The sequence below is a fragment of the Dreissena polymorpha genome, chromosome 7, assembly GCF_020536995.1.
Source record: "Dreissena polymorpha isolate Duluth1 chromosome 7, UMN_Dpol_1.0, whole genome shotgun sequence".
In the NCBI taxonomy this organism is placed as follows: domain Eukaryota; kingdom Metazoa; phylum Mollusca; class Bivalvia; order Myida; family Dreissenidae; genus Dreissena; species Dreissena polymorpha.
In genome coordinates this window covers 57,975,426-58,001,474 of record NC_068361.1, presented here as the reverse complement: position 1 = coordinate 58,001,474, position 26,049 = coordinate 57,975,426, and the positions used below count along the sequence as shown (strand labels likewise).

Sequence of the window (26,049 nt, the reverse complement as noted above, 5' to 3'; positions counted from 1 at the left end):
TATCAGCTTAGACTTTTACTCAAAGTGTCAGTGGTTCGAGCCCAGGTTTGGATACCTTTTTTTCTCTATTTATTTTTTTCTTGTTTAACACTGTCAGGCTTTTTAATTCCAATGTTTACATTTATCAATTTAAAGCTTCTAAAGAAAAATTTCAAAAGATGCTAAATTCTATGAACTAGTCACTTTTACCCTTAACAGGATGTTAAAATGAGTGTTAGGTATTTTTGACTTATCTCTGTATATTCATTCAACACAAAGACACATTTTTGCCCAGTTACAATTACCTGTTCAAATCCATCTGGCAGAATTGCATGGTCTGTACTCTAGCCTAAAGTTTCAGGTGGAAGCATACACTACCAAAATAGTCTAGTGTCATGATAAGCGGGAAATAGTTTAATTATCTACCCACAAATGTGTGCAGCATTCATTCCTGAAAGCCTAAATAGGTAGCCGAAATTTTCCAGTTTGCATAATTACTACACTTTTTCTTCAATTTTCTATCAAAAAGAATTGTGCTTAGATTTTCCATTCACAAAACACAGTGAGATTTTTAATGACCCACATCATGCGAAAATGGATCTTAAGCGATTTGTTGCCAGCGTTGTTATAGCCAAGCCTGAGCATCTTGCAGTCTGGTCAGGAGGTACCTAACGAGACCATAAAGCCTTGCATGATTTTTAAAGCAGACACCTAAGCTCCTTACCAGACTGCACAATTGGGTAGGCTGGGCTTGGGCTGCTGGCTGGAATGCAATAAGACACATTTTCGTGTGACGTGGCTCTGAAAGTGTGATTTGAATGAGTCGAAGGAAAACTGCGTGTAAATCAAATACCATATAAACCCAATGGTCTGAACTCGCCGGGAATCTGCAATAGAGCTCAAGTGGTGGTATTGTGCAAATGAACTAAATTTTGGACACATTCTAAAGTGTAACGTAATGTACATATAATATATATAATAATAGAATTTATCTCATAGAACCTTCGGGTAGGGTATACATATAATATATATAATAATAGAAAAAAATCATTTGAAAGAGTGAGTTGTGTAACGTCATAGAACTTTCGGGTAGGGTATACATATAATATATATAATAATAGAATTTATCTCATTGTACATTATTGTGTTGTTATTGTCGTGTTATTGTTGTATAAACAAACTAATTTAGGAAATAGAACCTTCGGGTAGGGTGTAATGAAATTTGAAAATTGATTATGTAGATGTGTAATGTAATGGGTTATAATGAATATGTTACTTTATGAAAAGTCAATAGAAATATTTCAGCGAGATGTAACTAACAGAAAACATGGGGGTCGTGACTCGCAAAATGCATATAGGCAATTAGTAAATCCATTAAGCAAGATTCGTGACTCGTAAAATGCATATAAATGGTTGGTAAATACGTTAAGCGAGAGGACTGACGTTCCGATGCGTGTTCCAGGTGTGAATACACCTGTGAACACAAATTGGCTTGTCAAATTACATAGGGGCCCGCGATTACAGGCGGTGTAAAATCTGTAGGGATCATACATCATCTGTCTATATACGTCAAGATACACACATTGACGTCCATTACTTGTTGACAGGCGTGGGTCACGAATTAAGCGAATACACAACGGGATCAGTATAAATAACCCTCAAAATAGGCAGACGGGACCTCGCTTTCTCTTAGGAATTATTCACGTTATGTTATTTACTTTGACTTTGAAATTATTATAGTACAATTTTGGTGTTAGGGAATAGAGTAAAATAAAAGAAATATTTTAGACATCAGAGACTTGTTTTAGCTTCACTAAAGTACATCCGATTACGTGACACGTGTTTAACTGGTGCGCGGTGACAGGATCAACCAGAAGTACCACTTCTTTCACGGGCCAGAGGGAAGAAGACGTGCCGGACCTCCACAACGAACGGGCAAATATTCGGTGAGTGACTGACTTATTTTCCTATGGTTAATTATCTAAGATGGCAGATCAAGCGATTCCACAATTCTTTCAAAATTTAAGCGAACAAATTAGAGGAGTAACAAATGCTATCGGAACTCAAAGCGTCTCACAAGTAATTCAAACTTATGACGGAAATCCTAAAGAATACAAAAATTGGATCAAAAACATAGAGAAATATGGGGTACTTTCACGTTTGGCGGGGGATCAATTAAAGTTAGTAGCTTACCAATCTAGTAGGGGACTTGTTAGCGATTACATTCAGAGGTATTTGACTGATTTTCCTGATGAGTCATGGGCAACCTTAAAAAATAAGCTTAAAATAAGATTCGCAGAAATCCAGGACCCTCATTATGCTCTCGCTCTCTTAAAAACACTCAAACAAAAACCCGACGAAAATGTCCAATTATTCGCGGAACGACTTCTGTCTTTATCTAGTGAAGCGTATGAAAATGTTGAGGATAACCTCGAGATGATCGAAAGTCAGTTAATTGGAACTTTCATTGACGGCCTGAGACATGATTATTTACGCCTTAAATTAATGCGAGAAAATCCAACTACTTTAGCGTTAGCAGTAAATTCCGCATTAGCCGAACAAAATGTAAGAGCAAGATTCGAATTAAGGTCACATTTGAGTCATAATCAAGTTCAAACACCACTTAATAGACCTGTTCCCATGGAAATCGATCATTTGAGACCATCAAACACTTGCAGGTATTGCAAGAGACAGGGTCATGTTATACAAGACTGTAGACGTAGGAAAAACGAAATAAATGCATACGCGGTAGGTCAAAACAATTACGCACGTAAGAACGAATATGACAAAAATTGGAAAGACAAAATAGACTGTTGGAATTGTGGAAAATTGGGACACTTCAGTAGAGAATGTACTCAAAGAAAACCATACCTTAATCAAAAAAACTAGGAACGTCGTACCAAAAAGGGGTCTATGGTAACGACGGAAACGTAAAGACGTATAATATTGCTTTGTGTGGAAACCCAAATTCTTGCCTCATTTCAATAGGAAATTGTAAATTTAGGAGCTTGATAGATTCTGGTGCAGAACTTTCTGTAATTAGTAAAAGAGCTTATGATCTATTAAAACACAAACCACCACTTAAAATGACAAAAATTAATCTAAAAGCGGTCGATGGTAACTCGCTATACATTCGCGGGAATGTAAAATTAAAATTTAAAATAGGGAGTATATATATTGAACATACATTTTTTGTCGTTGAAAACATTAATAGGAACGTAATACTAGGGAGAGATTTTTTACAAGACAACGGTGTCCGTGTATACTTTGATCTAGGATGTTTAAGAATAAAAGATTGTTATGTACCTCTGGAAGAAGATGTACACCTTTCGGTAATAGCGAGGCTAACTAGGCATACCGTTCTTAAACCACAAACTGCATATAGACTCCTTGCCAGGACGAAAAGAAACAGCTTACGCTCAAATCAAAATTATGACTTTACTGGAATAAGTAATTCTTTCTTTGATAACGAACCCGGTTTAACAATCGTTAACTCAGTAGTCAAGACAACGCGTGATCGTAAATTCCCTATTCTAATTATAAACAATACCCATAAAACGATTAGACTAAGACGTAATTGTCCCATAGGCCAACTTCAATCTATCCAAGATAATGAAATATGTTCTATCGAAAGCGTTATCAAAAACAATACACCCAAATCAGGCTTGTCTAAAGATGAGATTCTATCAGATTTACATGTCGCTGGAGATCAAAAAGAAAATATTCTTCCAATACTCTTAAAACACAGAACTCTCTTCGCAAGAAATAATTTAGAACTAACACAAACTACAGCAATGGAATTTAACATCGATACAGGGGACCATCCTCCCATTAAATTAAGACCGTATCGAACACCATTAAACAATAAGGTATTCATAGATAAAGCTATTGACGAAATGTTAACGGCAAACATAATAAGCCCATCGAGAAGTCCGTGGAGTTTCCCTATTGTTTTAGTAGACAAAAAGAAAAATAACCTTGATTCAAATAAAGATCATAAAGAAGAGAAAAGATTTTGCGTCGATTTCAGACAGCTTAACAAAATTACAAAACCAATTGCATATCCATTACCATTAATCGATGATATATTGGCGTTATTAGGGAAAAGTAAATATTTCACCAGTTTAGATTTAATATCGGGTTATTGGCAAATACCTATAAAAGAAGAAGACAGAGAAAAAACGGCTTTTGCTTCAGGGTTTAGGGGTCTATTTCACTTTAACGTTATGCCATTCGGTGCGTCTGGGGCGGGATCGATATTTCAAGAATTAGCTAATAAAGTACTTAAGGGTTGTGAAGGATTCGCCGTAGCATATTTAGATGATATTCTAATATTTTCACCTGACTTACAATCTCATTTATCACACGTAGATACAGTACTGCAAAGTCTCAGTAAGCATAACCTAAAGCTTAAACTATCAAAATGTCAATTCTTACAAAGGGAGACTAGATACCTAGGCTTCATTATAGATGAAAACGGTATAAGACCAGATCCGTTAAAAGTAGAAGCGATCCGACAATTCCCTAGACCAAAGTGCGTACGCGACGTACGATCTATCTTAGGTGCTGCGGGATTTTATAGGAGATTCTGTCCGTCGTATTCAGAAGTAGTAGAGCCTCTCATTAATCTCACGAGAAAGAATGTCCCATTTACATGGTCAAAACAATGTGAAGATAGTTTCTTACAATTAAAAGACTCGTTCACGCAAATTCCTTACCTTTCCTATCCGGACCCGAATAAAGGTTATATTCTGTATACAGATGCTTCGGATAAATGCATTGGATCTTGCTTAACTCAAAAATGCGGGGATAATGAAACCGGAGATTATGTAGGGGAAAAACCGATATTCTTTCTATCACACCGATTAAACCCAACGCAATGTAAATATAGTACTATTGAGAAAGAATGTTACAGCATATTTTACAGTCTAAATAAATTACACCATTATTTACACAACGCCGAATTTGTTATCAAAACGGATCATCGCCCGTTAAAATTCCTTCTTGAATCTCCGATGCAAAACAAGAAAGTACAATTATGGGCCTTAAGTATAGCAGGTTACAATTGCAAAATTGAGTATATATCGGGAAAAAAGAACATAATTGCCGACTTTCTAAGCCGACCACCGAATACCAAAATAACGAATGACCGAGACGAACAAACGGAAATAGAATTGGATATTAACGATAAACATTATACGATTAGTTCGGAAATAAATAGACAAAACCAGGCGCGCGAAATTAATGTAATTGACTCTACGCATATCGATCACAGACAAGTAATTGATACTAGCACGATCCCACAAACGGTTATGAATAACGAGACAATCGAACCCGATAAAATAAACGATTGTAACATGGAAATTGAACAAGGAAAAGACCCACACATATCTGAGATTAAAACGAGATTGAAATTAGGGAAACTAAACAAACACGAAGATGGAAAATTCATTATGGTTGATGAGATATTATACTATATATCGAGCGTCGATGAAGAACCTACCTTTAGGCTTTTTGTACCTAAACACCTGACAGGTTTAATTATTAATCAATATCATGACGAAAATGGACACGGCGGTTCTCAAAGACTTTTTCATACCATAAAAGAGAAATATTATTGGCCTAAAATGTTCAAAGAATTGCATGATTACGTGTCGAAATGTATTGTCTGTCAAACTAGAAACTTGAAAGCAATTAAAGCTCCCGTATCATCAGAAACCGCAATACCACCATTCCCTTTCTCGGTCGTTTCAATAGATATATGCGGACCATACCCAACAACGCTTTCCGGAAATAGATATATAATATGTTTCGTGGATCAATTTTCAGGATATATAGAGGCTTTTCCGTCGCCGGATAAGTCATCCGATAGCGTAATACACCTGTTAGTAAACCAGATTTATTGTCGTCATTCATGTCCCATAAGGATAATTACCGATAATGGTAAAGAGTTTACTAGTACGGCGTTTACAGAAACATTAAAATCCCTGAATATCCAACATGTCAAAACGTCCACATATCACCCAGAAGCTAACGGTAAAAATGAACGCTCTCACTCGACTATGAACAATATACTATCAAAACGCGTTCAAGAAAACGTACAACAATGGGATTTACATTTAAACATGTCTTTGGCAGCTATGCGATTTTCCCATTCAGAAACATCAAAACATTCGCCTTTCTTTTTAGTATTTAACAGAGACCCCATCCTACCATTAGACAATTTGTTAAAACCTAGGCGTAAATATCACGGCGAAGATTATCATAAAATAATATTAGAAGAACAACACAAATCATTTAAAAAGGTGTGTGCACAAATTCAAAAATCTAAAGATAAACAAGCCGAATATGCGAATAAAAATACAAAAGACATCAAATTTGAGATTAACGACCCCGTTTACTATAAGAACTTACACCGTACAAATAAATTAGACAGTAAATGGAGACCATATTATCGTATTATCGAACAAAAATCACCGTTAACATACATAATAAAGAATCAATTAGACAACTCAACTATTAAAGTCCATGCTGACCAAATAAGACATGCTAATATAAATGAGTGGCCTATATCAAATACTAATATGGGACGCCCCATAAGGAAAGCAAATTTAGCTTTTGCCGAAACTAGTGAATCTGATAGTGATTTAAGTAAGACAATACAAGGATTACCTATCATAACTAGGCAAACCCGTCAAATTCGGGACAATTCTGACGAGGAGGAAGACATCCCCTTAGCAGAATTGCAAAAACATTTACGGAAAAAACAATTCAAATACAATGCGTCAAACTCTAGCGAATCTGACACATATCAATACGATAGGGCTGAACAACAATATCCGCCCCCACGTCAATCGGACACCGATTCGACCGATAATCACATGCAAATTGATGAAATAGCTATTAAGCACAAAAAAAGAAAATCCATACGACAACGTCAAAGATCTAATAAATCTATTAAGAAAGTGATTTTCAGGTGCCTAGAAGCAATAGCCGATCATATGTAATATTTACCGTAACGACCACACAAGCAACGTTGACGTCTATACGTTTGAATGACCTCAAGTTATGTAAATAGCATTTAGTTAGTAACCAAATCGGATAATATACTTCTTCTTTGTAATATTTCAGATGATGTTGCCATCATTTGTTTTTATATTATCGTTGCGCATGATCGGGGGACTTGAGATTAACGAAAATGTTATATTTCAAAAAGTTAACGAAGTGTCTGTGACCAGAGCTCATTGGCAAATAGCCCTACTTCTCGATACCAACGTCTTCTCTACATTTCTTACCCAACTTGAAACAAGACTAAACGATATCACAAATACCACGAAAGACATGATGTTCCAATTCAAACGAAATGATCTACTTTTAAAAACAGACGCCTTTGAACAATCATTAGCACAACTCCATACGGAAATCGAATACATCCGTTCTGACCATGACAACGTACTTGACAGCTATCTAGATTATAAAACGCTCAGTCATACCCAGAAACGCTCATTGTTACCCCTAGGCGGATTCTTTAAATTTCTTTTCGGCACAGCTGACGATTCTGACATCCGTAATATTCAAACACACGTTAATCAACTTCAAGAAAGCCAAAAAAACTATTATCCATGTGTTACAAAATAGTTTATCTATTCTCAATGTTACCCAACAACACATAACTGAGAATCGCCACTCCATTAACACTCTGATATCTACCCTCAGACAACTTGACGACAAAATCATGCACACACATGAACGTTTACAGGCAATGACCCATGCTGTTCAAGATTATACGGTTAATTACAACTCCCTGAAGATCATGATTGATGAATTACGTCAGGCTGTTTTCCACGCATCACTATATCTAGAAACTTTTAAAGGACAACTTAATATGCTCAGCACTGGCAAACTTTTTCCATCTCTTATTTCACCTATTCACCTGAAAGACGTACTATTAGACATTGCGACAAAAGTGCCTAATAATTTACAACTACCAGCTAATCCCAAGACCGACCTATGGCATTATTACCAATCTACCTCAACGACCGTCGTAATGTCACCTACTACTATTATCATTACAATGGACATCCCTCTCCTCGAGATAGGAGCTTCTTTCGAGGTATATGAAGTATTCAATTTCGATATGCCCTACTCACCCATTAACGAAACTATCAATGACAATAAGATCCACTATAACATGTCCGCTAGATACGAACTGGAAACTAAGGGCTTCTTGATTGATCAAGCGCGAAATCACTACTGCCTATTGACAAATAACGAACTGAAAACTTGTCAAGCGCGACGTACATGTGACGTACAATCCCCATTCTACCAAGTAGACATGTCTAAATTATGCGTCATAGCCATTATGATTAACAACACTCAGCACATAAAGGATTATTGCAAGGTGATCATACACCCTAACACCGTCTTACCTGATGCCAAATATTTAGGATCTGGTAACTGGGCGATAGTCTCTAGACAAGACCTACGCCTCGTGACGATATGTCAAGATCATTCCCAAAATAAAATATCCGCTCGCGCTATCGCTCCCATAGACATTGTTAATGTACCCATGAACTGTCGCGCATACAATGAATACTTTACATTAAATGCCTGGTACATTAACTCCAGTCAAACCCGGCTTCAGACCGATAAACTCGACGTACCTACCTTTAAGGGTTCTTCCATTTGGAAACCATTCCATACCTCTCTCGTTAATTTCACTAAAACCGAAATACCTCATGAACTATCAAACATCAAAGAAATACCTATGGAAGCTTTAATAACAAAACTGCAGAGTATCAGACAATTAAATGACATTGACACGACATCAGGTGACTTCCCATTATGGGGTTACATTATCATAGGTGTAGCGACCGCTCTGAGTTCTGGTGCAGCACTCCTTATTTACTGTAAATGTAAACGTATGACCCGATCTAATCGTCCCATAATTACCCAATTCCGATCTGCCAACGATGATATGCACCTGGGAGAAATCAGTCCCCCGGGTTATGTGGGCGTGGCTTCCTGTGATGTGGCGCACGAACCTCTCGTCTCTGAGGTCAAAAAGCCCTCGGCACCCCCACAACGACCGAGAACACTGTCATCCCTATACCCGTCTCTACGAGGGTAACAAATCCTTCCAGACGACGACACCAGGATGATCCTTGGCGATAACAACTTGTCAACAACCAAGTTGTGAACCATAAACAGCACCATGGGCTGTTTACTGGATATTACCTACTATCGTCAATAATGAACAGAACGATATACTTGAAAACTAAAATCTACGAACAATTGTTTAGTGCACTACTACATCGATCGATATATCACCCGTATTCATCTATTGTGACTGTATATATGTGTTGAACACTCGTATAATCTTCAAAGAACGTTTGGAATATGTATTATTCGGATGTTGTCTATAGTTAACCAAGATGCGTTAAACACTCGTATAATCTGCAACGAACGTTTGAAATATGTGTTATTGCCACATTGTATATAATTCACCAAGACTAATGTCAACACCATGAACTGTATCTAACGATGATTTTGATTCCACGAGTTATTCTACCGCAGAGTCAAACCAACAACTACAAGAACTCTACCGGACGCTGCCGCCCAATCTACCAGAAACCCATCATCCGCGGGCGCCAACTCTACAAGACCAACATCGTCCACTGACACCATACTTCACAAACTTTATCGTCTGCCGACACCCAGTCTGCAGGAGCTCCATCGTCCAATATCACCCAGTCTACAAGACCTACATCAACCGCTGACGCCAACTCTACAAGAACAACATTGTTCGCTGACGCCCAGCTACACTAACTTTATTGTCCACTAAAACAACATACAAGAACTGTGCTGTCCACTGACGAAACGGATATAAACATTTCCTTATTTTTATAACTATATATTTCATTTATTAACCATGTACCTCGTTGACCTCTTTGTACACATTACTTTTTGGATCACTAATTCGATTTTCTTTCAATCATTTTTTAGATTATACAAAGAATTTAATTTTCAATTGCCAGTTTCCATTACTTTACCCATTGAAGAAACTCAATTAGAAGAAATACATTATTTTATAACTACGTTTGAAAAATGTCCACCCTTGAACAAGAACATAATGTTTCAATTTTTACTTATATGATGAGATCTGGCGAAATTCAAGTGGATACATTGATTTTCTTGATTACGTATTTCAACATACCTCTTCTTCATCAACCGATGCTCAATCATTTAACAAATGAACAACACATTCTCAATTATCAAATTTGCAAAGCAATATTCACGTACTACGGCATTGACTCTTTAGAATCACTACAAACATTCCGTCGATTAAAATATTCAACATCCATCCCAAACAAAATACGCAACATGTCAATCACCACATTCGCTCAAACAGATAACACACAATTACATAACCGCATCCAACAATATTTCACTCAAGGCCACCAACGTCAAAGACGTTATCAATTTTTATCAAGACTTTTATGTAAGTTCTGTTCAAAACATAGTATAGCAGCAGTACAAACACCTTGCTGTAAACTTAGATATCATCCAACATGTGGCACACCATACAGAACTTTCAACAACACACGTGTATGTACATTTTGTTTCACACAGTTGACATTACCAGATATAGCCCTCATTCATGCATCACATCAGTTACCACACATACAGAGATACAAACAAATACTACTAGAACGCAAACGACGTAAACTTAGTAATAGACATCACCAAGTTTGGTAAACAAAAAAAAAAAAAAAAAAAAATCATTATTTCATAACAGGAAATATTTTTAGAATCTCGTCGGTTCAGAGTTATACAATATTTTATCTTCGTACAGATCTCATGATTAAATTGTTGACATCATCGTAATTTTTTCATATCATGAAATAAGAAAAAATTCATTTGAAAGAGTGAGTTGTGTAACGTAATGTACATATAATATATATAATAATAGAATTTATCTCATAGAACCTTCGGGTAGGGTATACATATAATATATATAATAATAGAAAAAAATCATTTGAAAGAGTGAGTTGTGTAACGTCATAGAACTTTCGGGTAGGGTATACATATAATATATATAATAATAGAATTTATCTCATTGTACATTATTGTGTTGTTATTGTCGTGTTATTGTTGTATAAACAAACTAATTTAGGAAATAGAACCTTCGGGTAGGGTGTAATGAAATTTGAAAATTGATTATGTAGATGTGTAATGTAATGGGTTATAATGAATATGTTACTTTATGAAAAGTCAATAGAAATATTTCAGCGAGATGTAACTAACAGAAAACATGGGGGTCGTGACTCGCAAAATGCATATAGGCAATTAGTAAATCCATTAAGCAAGATTCGTGACTCGTAAAATGCATATAAATGGTTGGTAAATACGTTAAGCGAGAGGACTGACGTTCCGATGCGTGTTCCAGGTGTGAATACACCTGTGAACACAAATTGGCTTGTCAAATTACATAGGGGCCCGCGATTACAGGCGGTGTAAAATCTGTAGGGATCATACATCATCTGTCTATATACGTCAAGATACACACATTGACGTCCATTACTTGTTGACAGGCGTGGGTCACGAATTAAGCGAATACACAACGGGATCAGTATAAATAACCCTCAAAATAGGCAGACGGGACCTCGCTTTCTCTTAGGAATTATTCACGTTATGTTATTTACTTTGACTTTGAAATTATTATAGTACAATTTTGGTGTTAGGGAATAGAGTAAAATAAAAGAAATATTTTAGACATCAGAGACTTGTTTTAGCTTCACTAAAGTACATCCGATTACGTGACAAAAGCGAATGAATGAAGATCACATAATCGACTCAAGGCTGAGCATTAATTTCCTTGTGCGAATCAACCAACCATATCATAGCTAACAGGTGGTATGCCTGGAGATAAAGCAAGTAATTACACTTTCACCTCACCACGGGGTCCTAGCTTTAACCGATTATTTACTTATACACCACCATATGTCTCATCGGAACGTCATTCATGAATTTTCAATACTTTATTGGACCGAATTTTCTGATCATGCTGGGCTTTATTTTAAGTTTTCTATTCTAACAGTAAATAAAATTAAACTTTTTAAGTAATTTCTGCTACTAATGTCAGTTGGTATTACACAATCTTGTGAATTCTGCAGTAAAGCCATGTTGTTAAAATATGTGTTTTTTTAGTATATGTTTATACTGTATTTATATGTAATGGTAGTAATGATATGTAAATTTGTGCATTAAATCAAATTGTTAATAAAAAAAAGTTTGGTTATAAGTAGAAACAGTAGTTTTTGATTTACATTGGGCTGTCCACTTATGCCCATTTTAATTTATTTATCTTAAAACAGGCGCGATGATTGTTTTAATGACAGGTCCAACATTTGTATCTCAGCAACATCAGTAATAGACTCACAAATTTTTTAAGTGTGAGCGTTAGCTCATACTAATGTTACAGAGCAAGTTTTGCAAATCAGTATGCGCTTTACTGCTTAACTATGCTATGGAAAGACAACCACTGCCTGTTGAAGTAAAATTATGCAGACAACAAATTCTAGGAGCGTCTGATAGGAACGATAACCACCACATCTGCCTGTTTATAGTTCACCACTGGTACACTGCAAAGTGTGTATATGACTAATAGTGTTTAACAGCTTGTAAGACGACATTGGCCAGTCTAGTGTTTATCATTGAAATCTGTACATATTGGCTGCTTTCAGGGAAAACGAGGCTTAATGCATGTAAAATAAGATTAGCCTGTGCACACTGATTAGCCTGTGCGATGCACACAAGCTGATCAAGGAGGACATTTCTGATTTTATAATGTATTTCTTTTAAAGAGAGTCTCTGGTACTGGGATGACAATTAATGCATATGCATTGAGCCGTGTTTTCCCTAAATGAAGCTTAAATTATATTTTGTATTTATGATTTTAAAAAATACACATCTGGACCTGTGCTTTAAGACACACTCTTTATAAATTAGAATGGGTTGTGTTCATTTAAAATTTGCAAATTATAAAAAGCTATAACATAATTTTTAAAACTGAGTTGCATCTAAACAGCGAACACCTACAGTGCCTTCAGCGCTTACATTATTATTGCATTTTGAATGTGTGTGGGTGCTAAGGTTAAGCCCTGCAATTTATAATGAAATACCTGTTTAATGGCTGTAAGGATTTGTTGATTGAATGTCTTTGTCAATATAACTTTACCAAGTGTCCTAATGTACATGTACCTGATGTCTGGCGTGTGCCTTGATAACATTCCTAAAGTACTTTTGAATGCTTTAAATTTGTCTGGATGAATCTGTTTGTTTTTCTTCACATGATCCTTTGTGTCACTGTCATAATTGAATTTAACATTTTGGGTAGATTACATTCTTTTGCAAAGTGATTTTGACTGCCTCTGATGTTATCAAATCTTAAATAAAAAACAATTTTCAGGCAGTAGACTGAGTTTTTAAGTAATGTGTTGGTTTTGAATGATAGTTACAATAAGCCTGAATATCGACCAGTTGCCAAATAATTGATTGCTCAGCCATTTAATTATTTGACATATTATTCTTTCCATCGTTAAAACAGTTTGTGTGCTGTCCTACAGTATGGGCGTGATGTTGTCTTAATTGTCCTATATTTAGAATCCAATACACCCTTCATGTAGGTCTGGAGAAAGGGGTAAGAATGGTTAATTATGGGTCGGCTCATAAATCACACTTCACACAAAATCGACAAACACGCATGTGCTATAAACATCATGTACATAATTTGCAAAGATTATAACAAGGCATTATTTTGATCATGTACCATTAAAGTATAAAAGTAATGATAAATATATAAAATTTGTCTGTCACAAGATTGCTTACGCAAATTCAACAGAAAAAAGCAGTATTTTTAAATGTTATTGGAAATTGCTAACATTCATTAATCTTAACATACATGAATTATAAAGGATATTATAAGTTGATAATATATAATATAATAATGAAACCCAGAAAATCAACTGAAGTAACAAACTGACCCAATTTCACTTATTTCACATTATTTTATCAGAAAACGTTGCATGCATGATTTTTTCAATAATAAACTATGATAAATCCCTGCTAACATACTTCAATTTCTTTGTCACATAGATTTCAAAAGATGTCAGTTTAATATATGATAAAATAGCCTGAGATAAAAGATCATTGGAAATGTTTGTGTAATATCAAAGTGTGTAATACGCTCTGGCTGATTCAGTATTGGGAAATTACATTGATTATTAACTAATTCATTTTTAACATTCTATTGGCATTAAATCTGTTGGTTGTGAAATATAATATATTTATGTTCATATAAATATATGTATATGTTTAAAATAAGAGAACAACTATGCATGCAGTTAACCCTTGCTCAATTGAGACCAGTACAATAAGCCTTTATTGGAGTGCAAAAGTTGTAGAAAGTGGACAACAAAATGAATCTTACTACAGCTGGATTTAAGCCCCAGGCATTCAACTAACCTGTATTTTCCAATATCAATTTTTATAAATAAAAGTAAAAGATATCAATGAAAAGTAATGCCCCACATATAATATTGATTATACAGTATTTAATATTATGACACTGGTGACCACATGATCCACATGTACATGTTTATTTTTCACAAATGAGTCATTTAAGTCAAGATTTGTATTGAGAGATGTAATATCTTGAGTTGAAAGAAAACATGAATGCTTAATTTTTACAGTCTAATGTTTAACTTAACCCATTTATGCCTAGCTTCTAGGAAAAAAAGGCCTTGGCAAACAGCGTACCGGTAAACCCAGATGAGACGCCGCATGATGTGGCGTCTTATCAGAGTCTGGGCTGTTTGCTGATAGGAATTTCTGTAAGAAATATTCTAAATATAGAAATAAACATACTAAACATCCCTTATTTTGGAAATAAATTGATCCAGTTTAAAAGGATGGGAGAGTTCATTAGGCATAAAAAGGGTAAACTATGTTTCATGTGAATACAATTTAAAATATAATGTGACTTTGTGACACCAATAATTGTACGCATTGTGTATTTTTTTTAAGAATGACTTTTGTGGGGAATCCCCCAATAACAACTTGAACGAATGCCGTATATCACAGTTAACTATTTTTCATACTGAGAGACTTAATCATTAATTGAAATGGAATGTATCATCTGATCATTTAAACACCTTTACACCTGTTGTTTAATCGCCTGATTTACCTGCATGTAAACGCTCATAATCGGGCTGCTTGCATTTAAACGTAACAATTACCAATATCAATATAGATGACTCGCTGTGTCAGGTTCAAGAAAGTCTCACCATACACAACAGTGACACCTATGAAATTTGACGGCAGCGTTATTGTTTGGGGGTAACATTCTCAGTTTGAGAGAGTTCAGCCAAAAGGTAGCCAGCTTCTTATCTGTGATTTCAATACACTTAATTGTTAAAACTTCAGTGATTTTAATATGATTTGATAGATTATTCAAAAGTGTTTTTGTGATGAAGATTAACATTTTTAAATACTTGGTAAGTTATATAGTTTATACTGATCTATTTTAATACTTTACATTGATTGTATTTTATTGTAAACTGTGTTAACTTTAGTTGCATAATAAACTTGTTGCGAAGTGCATTGATTTTCAGTTAGTTTATGCTATTAGGCTAGACCACTGAACTGTCATTGATCTGTTTACTGCCTTTTTATGTCCCCCACCACTATAGTGGGGGACATAATTGTTTTTGCCCTGTCTGTTGGTTTGTTGCTTTGTTTGTGTGTTTTTGCCCTGTCTGTTGGTTTGTTGCTTTGTTTGTGTGTTTGTTTGTTTGTGAAAACTTTTACATTTGCCATAACTTTTGCAATATTGAAGCTTAACACAGGGTTTTTTTTGTCCCGATTTTATAGCCGAAATTCGGCTATGTTCCCAATCCCAAAAAGTATACTTTTTTCCCAAAATGTGGCAAAAAATTCCCAATTATCAAAAAAAAAAAAAATTTTTTTTTTTTTAGGAAGAAGTCTAATGCGTATTTTATCTCAATTTCAATTCAATTACATCTAACAAAGTATTTTATGATTTTGTTCTTTTAATTTCAATGATTATAAAGAGTTATATCAAATTTAGTATTTCCCAATTCAGTGGCCTTTTTATGTGGAAAAAAAGGCTAATGAATTTATTTTCCCAATTTCATGTAAATGCCGATAAAATTCCCAATTCCAAAGCCATGGGCTATCTTCCCAAAAAGTGGAAAAAAAAACCTGTAACAGATAGCAACTTCATATTTGGCATGCATGCGTATCTCATGGAGCTGCACATTTTGAGTGGTGAAACGTCAATGTCATCCTTCAAGGTCAAAATATTGGGATATAGTGTTTCACAAACACATCACTTGTTTATATTGCATAAGCCATGGTTTTAACAAGGTATTACAAAATGTTTGAAGTTATGAAATTGAAAAGTTGAAAGGAACAACACAATTTTGTTGTAAAAAGTGGTTAAAATTAGTCAAAGCACTGTAATTAATTGTAATTATATTATGTTATGGTATAACATTCTTAAAAACTATATTTTAACAATAATAGTTATAGTTTAACAATAATTATTGTAATTATGAAACCCTAAACTTAAAACATGTATTCATTGTAAAACCCCAAAAAGGTGATGTAAGTGAACTTGAAAAATAGCCTGTGATGAAAATTGTTATTCAATTAACTATTAGCCCAAGTAAAAAATTAAAGGCATGCTTTAGAATGATTCACATAAAGTTTAAAGATATATAATACAAACTTTATGTTAAAAAAATGGTGTTTAAACATCAAATTGTGACCAATCAACAACAACAACAACAACAAAGGTTTATTGTTATATGCAGGCCGCCGGCCCCTGACACAGTTATAGAACATAATTATATATATATGTACAAAAGCATGTGTGCACATAACATCATCAAGCATGAAATGGTATAGGTTTAACATATTGAAAAAGGTAGTAAAGGATAAGTTGAGCTACCCTACAACGTAAGTAACTCCTTACGTCTTACAAAAGCAAGGTAAATATACGATGCTAGATCCTTAATATAAGTTTCATTTCGACTTGACATTAATATATGCAATTTCATTACATTGGGATTTAAAAGAAATTTTTGCGGAATAAATCGTGCCCTTAGATCCTTAAACACTGGACAGATAAAAAGAAAATGATATTCCGTTTCAACTTGTTTTGAGTTACAAACTTTACAAATTCTTTCATGTATTGGAATATTAGAATACCGGCCCTTTTCTATTTCAAGTTCATGGTAACCTGATCTAAATTGTGAATAACAATGCCTGTATTTTCTTATACATAGAATGTCAAGGTACCTTTCATGACTGTACGATGACTTTATATGTTTATACACACTCAGTTTTGGTGAATGGTTAATAGTTTCTCTCCATGATTGGATGTATTGGTCTCTGAGCCGTATCGTAAATTCGTTTAAGAAAGTGCTTAAGTGTGGTACATGACCGTTGTTCCAAACGTATCCAAATCCATTTTCATGCAATAAACATTTAATTTCTGTTGCCCAATTCACAGCTAGATGGACCTTAGTATCAACCAAATAATCGTAACATTTTCGTACATATCTGGAGTCAGGCATTTTTAGTATTTTTAGCCAGAATTTTAAACACCTTATCTGCGCGTTAATAAATAACGGGTAACGACCACAATCGCCAAGTGTGACAGAGTTTGGTGTTTTTTCATTTAAGCATGCATATCTTTTACAAGCATAACGTTGTATTTGTTCTATACAATCTCTGGTTTTGAAACCCCACAATTCACACCCGTATAGTAAAATTGGCACAACTTTTGAGTCAAATAGTTTAAAGAAAATTGAATTTGGCAGTTGGCCATAATTGGCCATAGATGATAGAATACTGTTTATTGCCCGTTTACCTTTAATACAATTTGCTTCAGCCATATGAGTGAGCGACAAGGACGAAGAAAACGATACACCGACATAAGTGAATGTCTGTTCCACGGGCAACAAATTACCGTTATAGTACCATTTCTCATTTGTTGCTAGGAGACCGCCGTTCTTAAAAACTACAACTTTAGTTTTACTGATATTTACAGCTAAATAAAAATCGGTACAAAAATCATAAAGTAGGTTCAGTTGTCTTTGTAGGCCAACTACTGTGTCATAAGGCTGAAAATTTCAATATCACACGGTTTAAGCTGAATCCCACGTATGCCTTTATTTTTTAGGTATGTTATTAGTTCGTTTATGAAAAATGTAAACAATTTCGGCGAAGCCAAACAACCCTGTTTTAAGCCGATGTTACTCTCAAATTGCTCCGTTAATCCAGTGCTGGTGCGAACGCGCGCTTTCACGGATTTATACATCCCTTTTAGCACTTTTAGTAAGTTACCTTTGACATTAGATTTAATCAAGACTTCCCATAACTTGTCTCTCACCACAGAATCAAACGCGGCTTTAAAGTCAATAAACGCTACATAGAGTTTCCGGCGCTTCTGCGATAAGGTTTTATAAATCAAAGTCTGAAGCACAAAGGCGTTGTCGGTAGTTGAATAACCCTCCCTAAAGCCCGCTTGCGACTCGTCTATTTTTGAGTAAACATTTGCGAAAAAAGTCAAACGTCTATTTACTATGTTAGTAAATATTTTGCCAAATATATCTAGTAGTGAAATTCCTCTATAATCATCAACAATGAAAGGAATATTGCAACACAAAATCAGATTCTTATTTATCAATACATTATTGTCCCCTACTGGTTTCACCGGTGGGGACTTATGGTTTGCGCACGGTGTGTCTGTCTGTGAGTCTGTCTGTCACACTTTTCTGGATCCTGCAATAACTTTAAAAGTTCTTCATATTTTTTCATGAAACTTGAAACATAGTCAGATGGCAATATGGAGATTATGCACTTCTTTTCATTTGTTTCTACGTCAAGAATTCTTGCTGCTATGGCAACAAATATTATTTTTTTAATCTGACAATGGTGGAGCTGGTAGGGGACATACATAGCTTGGAAATGGTCTTGTTAAAATCTAATTTTCAAGACATATGCACTAAATAATTATCTGACACAATATAATCATAATATAGATTTTTGTAAAAAAAATGATCTGACAAAATAGATCTTTTTGGAATGTTAAACAAAAAAATAGTTTAACACAGTACGACTATAAGGTTGCAGCTCAACATGCTTGAAATTCTACCTAACAACAGTTATACATATAATAAAATACCCTCTCATTAAGCTTAAAGTTACAGTTCATTAACATCCTGTTGACTTATAACCATTCACTGAAAAGAGGTTGAATTGACACAATTCCCAATCCCAAAAATGCTCTACCTGTATCGATTTTTATCCCACTTGTCTCAGAAAGGCTTACAAGGCTTTGCAAGCCTTGCCATGTAAACGTTCTTCACTCGTGGGATGAATTTAAGTACACTGCAGCAATCACACTTACTTAGTATTCTCTATATTAATTAACCCATTCATGCCTAGCGTCCTGAAAAAAGGACATTGCAAACAGCGAAGACCCAGATGAGACGCCGCATGATGCGGCCTCTCATCTGGGTCTGCGCTGTTTGCTTAAAGGAATTTCAGTAAGTAATATTCTAAATATAGAAATAAATATACTAAACATCCCTAATTTTGGAAATAAATTGATCCAATTTAGAAGGATGGGAGAGTCCACTAGACATAAATGGGTTAATTATGGTTATCTACAGACTTACAAAGCACTTCAATTTGTGTTTTGCTCCCGACATTGCTATCAAGTTTGGGTTTTCTAATATACTTCAGAATAGGTCAGATTTATGTTTTAAAAGGTGATTGTAAGGATGATTGAGATTTAAGAATCATTTTAATTACAAGGTTTAATTGTCAATTAATTAATTAACCGGACCGCCCATCCCCCACCCCCTCAACCTAAACTGATTTTATTCTATAATAATTATTGTCTCCTTAAAATATAAAATATATATCTTATGAACAAATTGGCATTGTGTATATTATGTCCTATGGAGGCTAAAAAATGAGTTGACTTCATCCTTTTTGACCTTATACTTAAACATGTGCTTGAATTTTGTGTGAAAATGTATGAACCCAGGAAAATAATGTGGAAATTTGATATGGATAAACACAAATCTTTAAAATATTATAGTCTGGCCTTAAAGGGGGCCTTTTCACGTTTTGGTAAATTGACAAAATTAAAAAAGTTGTTTCAGATTCGAAAATGTTTGTTGATATTTGTGAGGAAATAGTAATACTGAACATTAACCATGCTCTAAAATATCCATTATACGCATCTTTTGATGATTTGAAAACTTGAAAATTATAAAGCGTTGCAACGCAAAACAATTGAATAATTTAGAAAGTTCTGTTGTTGTAGTTATATTTTGGGAAACTACGAGGATTGCTTATATCAGTAAAAAATACATCTACTCATAGCATGAGCACGGATTGTCGAGTGGTCTAAGCGGGAGACTTTTTGCTCCAGGACTCCAGGGATCAGTGGTTCCAGCCCAGTTGAGGGTTAGTTTTTTTCCCTTTTTAGCTCCACTGGCCAGAGGCCAGCGAACTTATGTCATGGTCCTGTGTCTGTCGTGCGTGCGTGCGTTTACTTTTCCTTAAAACATCTTCTTCTCCTAAACTACTGTTCCAATTCTGATGAAATTTCTCAGGAATGTTCCTGGAGTAAACCTCTTTCAAATTTGTTCAAATTATGCCCCTGGGGTCAAATTTGACCCTGCCCCTGGGTCACAAAAATGAAAATTTGCTTATATTTGTTAATAAGGCCTATTTTGTGAAAACTTTCAAATCCTCTCGTCCTTAACCATTGGGCCTAGGGCTATAAAATTTGGTATGTAGAGACATCTAATAGTCCTCTACCAAATTTCTTCAAATTATGCCCCTGGGGTCATATTTGACCCTGCCCCGGGGTCACAAAATTGAACATATGCTTATATAAGGCCTATTTTGTGAAAACTTTCAAAATCTTTCTCGTCCATAACCATTGGGCCTAGGGCTATCAAATTTGGTATGTAGAGACATCTAATAGTACTCTACCAAATTTCTTCAAATTATGCCCTTGGGGTCAAATTTGACCCTGCCCTAGGGTCACAAAATTGAACATATGCTTAAATTAGGCCTATTTTGTGAAAACTTTCAAAATCTTTCTCGTCCATAACCATTTGGCCTAGGGCTATCAAATTTGGTATGTAGAGACATCTAATAGTCCTCTACCAAATTTCTTCAAATTATGCCCCTGGGGTCAAATTTGACCCTGCCCCGGGGGTCTTAAAATTGAACATATGCTTATATAAGGCCTATTTTGTGAAAACTTTCAAAATCTTTCTCGTCCATAACAATTGGGCCAGTAGGGCTAATAAATTTGGTATGTAGAGAAATCTAATAGTCCTCTACCAAATTTCTTCAAATCATGCCCCTGGGGTGAAGTTTGACCCTGCCCCGAGGGTCACAAAATTGAACATATGCTTATATAAGGCCTATTTTGTGAAAACTTTAAAAACTTCTTGTCCATTACTGTATGGCATAGGGCTACCAAATTTGGTATGTAGTGACATGTAATAGTTCTCTTCTTAGTTTGTTCGAAACTGCCCCGGGGGTCACCATATTAAATATAATGCTTATAAAGGTCTTATTTTTTGAAAACTTTCAAATCTTCTTGTCCATAAACATTGGGCCTAGGGCTACCAAATTTGGTATGTAGTAACATCTTATAGTCCTCTACCAAGTTTGTTCAAATTATGCCCTTGGGGTCAAATTTGACCCTGCCCTGGGGGTCACAAAATTGAACATCCCCTGCGAAGATTTTTAGAACTGTTCTATAACATTTCTAGAATTGTACTGGAACTAATGACTAGAAGTGTTCTGGAATCATCCTTAAAATGCTCTAGAACGATTTAGAACAGTTGTTGAACGTTAAATGAGAATAATTTTTAGAACAATTTGTTCTGAAACAGTTCTGAAGGTTTGTTCTAGAACAATTCTTGAACTATCGTTCTAGAACTATTCCAGAATTTTTCTTGAATAAATTTCCAGAACTGTTATAGAATTGTTCTAGAAATTTTTCTCATTTAACGTTCAACAACTGTTCTAGAACAATTCTTGAACTATCGTTCTAGAACTATTCCAGAATTTTTCTTGAATAAATTTCCAGAACTGTTATAGAATTGTTCTAGAAAATTTTTCTCATTTAACGTTCAACAACTGTTCCAGAATAATTCTAGAACATTTTCAGTATGATTACAGAACAGTTCTCAGCCGGTGTGTTCCAGTACAATTCTAGAAATGTTTAGAACAGTTTCGAAAGGTTGCTTCAAATAAGTCTGGAACAAATGTTCTAAAACAGTTCTGAAAATGTCCGTGAACAGTTCTTGTCAATCTCTTCGGAGGCATCTGATGGGATCAGGCTCTTCTGTGTACAAGCAACTTGTCACGAGGCTCTGTAGGTGTTTGAGCACTTTGCTCTGAAATCATTTAGATAACAAATGTAGTCACAACTTAAACTAAACAAGAAGTCTAAATGATCCAGCAGGACAGTATTACAAATATAGACATAACGTTGACTATTAATTTAGTCTGATACTGTCATATTCTTTTTTATTGATCAATATTGAGTGTACTTATTATCAAAGTATTCAAACAAATTATTACACATTTGATCACAACATTAGTATTTTCAAATTGAGAATTCTTCAATACAGCAAACCTTGTAAGTAAACTGGTGATGGATAACACAATTTGACATTCAGCACCAACTTAAATACGAACGCAATATATTCAAGACACTGTTGCAGTTTTTTATGATTTGAACGCATCAAATACTGGATTTTATATATTTCTAAGGGATTAAAATAAAAAGTATTAGACAACCAACATACTACTGAGATTTTGCTTTGCAGCATTGTTGGTCAGGTCAATCTCTTCGGAGGCATCTAATGGGATCATGCTCCTCTTTATAGGCAACTTATCACGAGGCTCTGTTGGTGTTTGATCACTGAACTCTAAAATCATTTATGAAATGTGTTGAAAACTAAACTTGAGCATTGTGTCATGCGATCATGAATACTTTGTTTTAGTCCATCAAATTTCACATTTGGAAATTCTGGCTAGTCCGAGTAGTTACTCATACAAACAATTAGCTAATGTTATCAAACGTTTGTTCATCAGATTCAAACGTTTGTTCATCAGATTTGTTTTTCAAATGGCTAGTGAGTGAGTGTGAAATTGGATAACTGTAAACAATGTGTTCATGTTTTATTTATAACAGGGAAAAAATCATATCTATAGGCAGTGTTGACCAACTGATAAAAAATACTTAAAATAACACTTATTCAATGGAGGCAAATTGAATTTCTTGAGTCTCATTTAAGTGTCCAACTCACATTCATAAATATTAAAGCCTGTAATTTTGGACTACCTGCCTGTCACTGAACTGTGAACATGCCTTGAAAATAATACCTACCTTGAGTTTATTTCCTATCTACAGTTGCCTCCAAAGCATGCTTAGGCGGTAGCTTTGCTTGCTTTAAGAGAAACCTCGTCATCTGTAATCAACAGTATATAAATTTTTTTATATAATTATTATGATAATATATTTATTTACAAGATTATTTTTCGTTATCCGAAAATATGATTGCCCGAACCTGTACTATTTACAACAGATTGTTTAACAATGATCAGGAAGACCCCTTAACTTTAATATTGATTTATTTCAATTCTTTGTGTTTTTTATCAATACACAGTGTTATAAACAGTAAGTGAAATATACTTGCTCTACGGCAATTGAAATATGGACATTTTTTAGGGGACATTGTTAACGGAGACACCGCCTCGTCAAATATGTCCGCGTTGAGCGAACTGAAATATCACTTTGCGATATTCTCCGGCAGGAATTTATTAACATTGGTGACGAGGCTGGCTTAACGCTTTCAGTCATTAAAAAGTGTTCACCCCATTCAAGAACCTTTTACTAAGTTTAGATTGGTACCAAAAAGTTTGGCTATCAAACGAATTTACTTACGATGGATTTCACTGATCACCGCATCGTATGTTTGTTTTTGGTAAGTGGCTTTGATGAGATCTCCCTCCTGGTAGTGAGCAACATCTATTTTGGGTGCGACTACATTTTGTGGTTCGATAAAGCTCAAAACGCGATTGAACAAGAAAATAACGTCTGCCATTTAAAATAAGCGCGCTTATATGCACCCGACTGTTTATCGTTAATGCTGCTCGCTGGCAGTCTACGTAAATAAAATAAAAAACCAGTCAGCTCTGTTTTGTGACTTTTGGCCAATGAAATTATCTCTTACATTTGGGGTTAGGCTGGGTAGGTTTTCAGAGACCCGTATGATGCAGTGCTGAAATAAGCTTTGGAATTTAATTTTCCAACTTAAAACTAATCCCCCCTTACTAAATTTATATCTTCATGTTAAGTTAAATGACACATCGAAAGGAAAACCATCTTCATGTATCGGAAAATGGTAAGTACCAGTGCTTGATATGTGATAAAGAATAATCAACCAGACAGAGAGTTCTTACACTTCGAAACACGAGTTAAGTAAGTCAACGTGTATTGTGGGTCGAACACTATTTTTAATACAGCTGTTATTACAATTCATAAGTGGTCCATTTGCTGAAGGGCGAGTATAAGGCGAATGGACGCATTTTTTTCTGTTTTATAACTGGTTATCATTTTTTTTAAACCACATAAACACCAATGCTTATTTTTTGAAGATTACACTGCAAGTTAGGCAAGTGATTTCAGTATTTAACAATGCTCAATGTTTACATTGAAAGTCTCATTGCACGCAACTTCAGGCTGGGATTATAGACCTGTGATGCTCACTAAAATAACTTCTTGAGGCCCGGGAATAGTTTATTATGAGACTTGAATCTATCGATGACTACAAGAAGACGAGACTTTGCAAAACATTAAATAATCTAAAATTTTGTGAAATTAACATTAATAACATGCAAGAGTAAAATGGCATTGGTCACCTTTACACCCATGTATTCTGGAATGCCTGACTGAATAAGGTACATTACTGAAATTTTAAGAAAAGCATATTTCTAAAACATCATTACAGAAGAAAACACTTTGTTTACATAAAACGAAGAAACAAGTGTATTATTTTGTCCGAATTATGTTGCCTTCCAGAAGTAGTTTCACACTTGGTAGTACACGTGGCTCACATATGAGGTAAAATGGCCGTGGTAACTACTTGGAAGTTGGGAGGAAAAACAACTAGGGGAAAGGAAACTACTTGGGTGCAAAACAACCTAATACTGTACAGAATTTAATTTTGTTCGAACATGTTGATTTTTTTAAACCACAATCATTTGCTTGTGAATTAAGTTTCTATAATTATAAACCTGTTAATAAGTTAAAGAGTTTTATATAATATTTGTTTCAAAATATACATTCACATGTCTTTTTTCCAGGTCCACTGAAGCGTGTGAAGATACTGGATTTTGATGATGAAACACTTTCAGTGCCACGTTCTACGCACTATTGGAGACAGATTTAATGCAGAAAAACTACACAATATCTGAATAATGTTATGAAAAAGATGGATGAAATCCACCCATTACAGTTACCAGAAGCTCCTGTAGTTAGTCACCTAATTCCAGTTTAGTTCTCTGAGATTCTTGTGATGGTGAATGTTGAGGAACTCTGTGAAGTCCTAGTGTTTATTGACACAAGATTACATGCAAATTCAGAAGACACTAAGTATGCAGAATTCCGAACAGATACAGTAATTTTTTGTCTGTGTAATTTTGTGACAAATTATAGTCGGTTATATACATGTATATGTATGTGTGTACCAGAAGATTTTGTAAGGACTTAAAGGAGAAGTACTATTTGGTATTTCAGGGATAATTTTCTCCAGTTTTCCATAAAAGCTTATGTTTGGATACTCATTAAGAGTGCCTCGTAATGTTGTTTCTAGTGAGTACCCACATAATTTTTTAGGATAAGAAATAAGACAAAGTATCCCAGACCTA

At 34.9% G+C, this 26,049-nt stretch overlaps 1 protein-coding gene across 1 annotated transcript; it reads left to right on the top strand.

Annotated features, from left to right (window-relative positions):
• Positions 1 to 1,791: 1,791 nt before the first annotated feature.
• LOC127837481 (uncharacterized) lies at positions 1,792 to 9,411 on the top strand. Its single transcript, XM_052364611.1, has 2 exons — positions 1,792 to 1,925; positions 7,111 to 9,411. The coding sequence occupies exon 2, from the start codon at positions 7,715 to 7,717 to the stop codon at positions 9,107 to 9,109; it is 1,395 nt and encodes a 464-aa protein (XP_052220571.1). The 5' UTR covers positions 1,792 to 1,925; positions 7,111 to 7,714; the 3' UTR covers positions 9,110 to 9,411.
• Positions 9,412 to 26,049: the final 16,638 nt, after the last annotated feature.

Coding starts and splice junctions, on each gene's coding strand:
- LOC127837481 (XM_052364611.1), top strand. CDS start 7,715: ATGCACACACATGAACGTTTACAGGCAATGACCCATGCTGTTCAAGAT.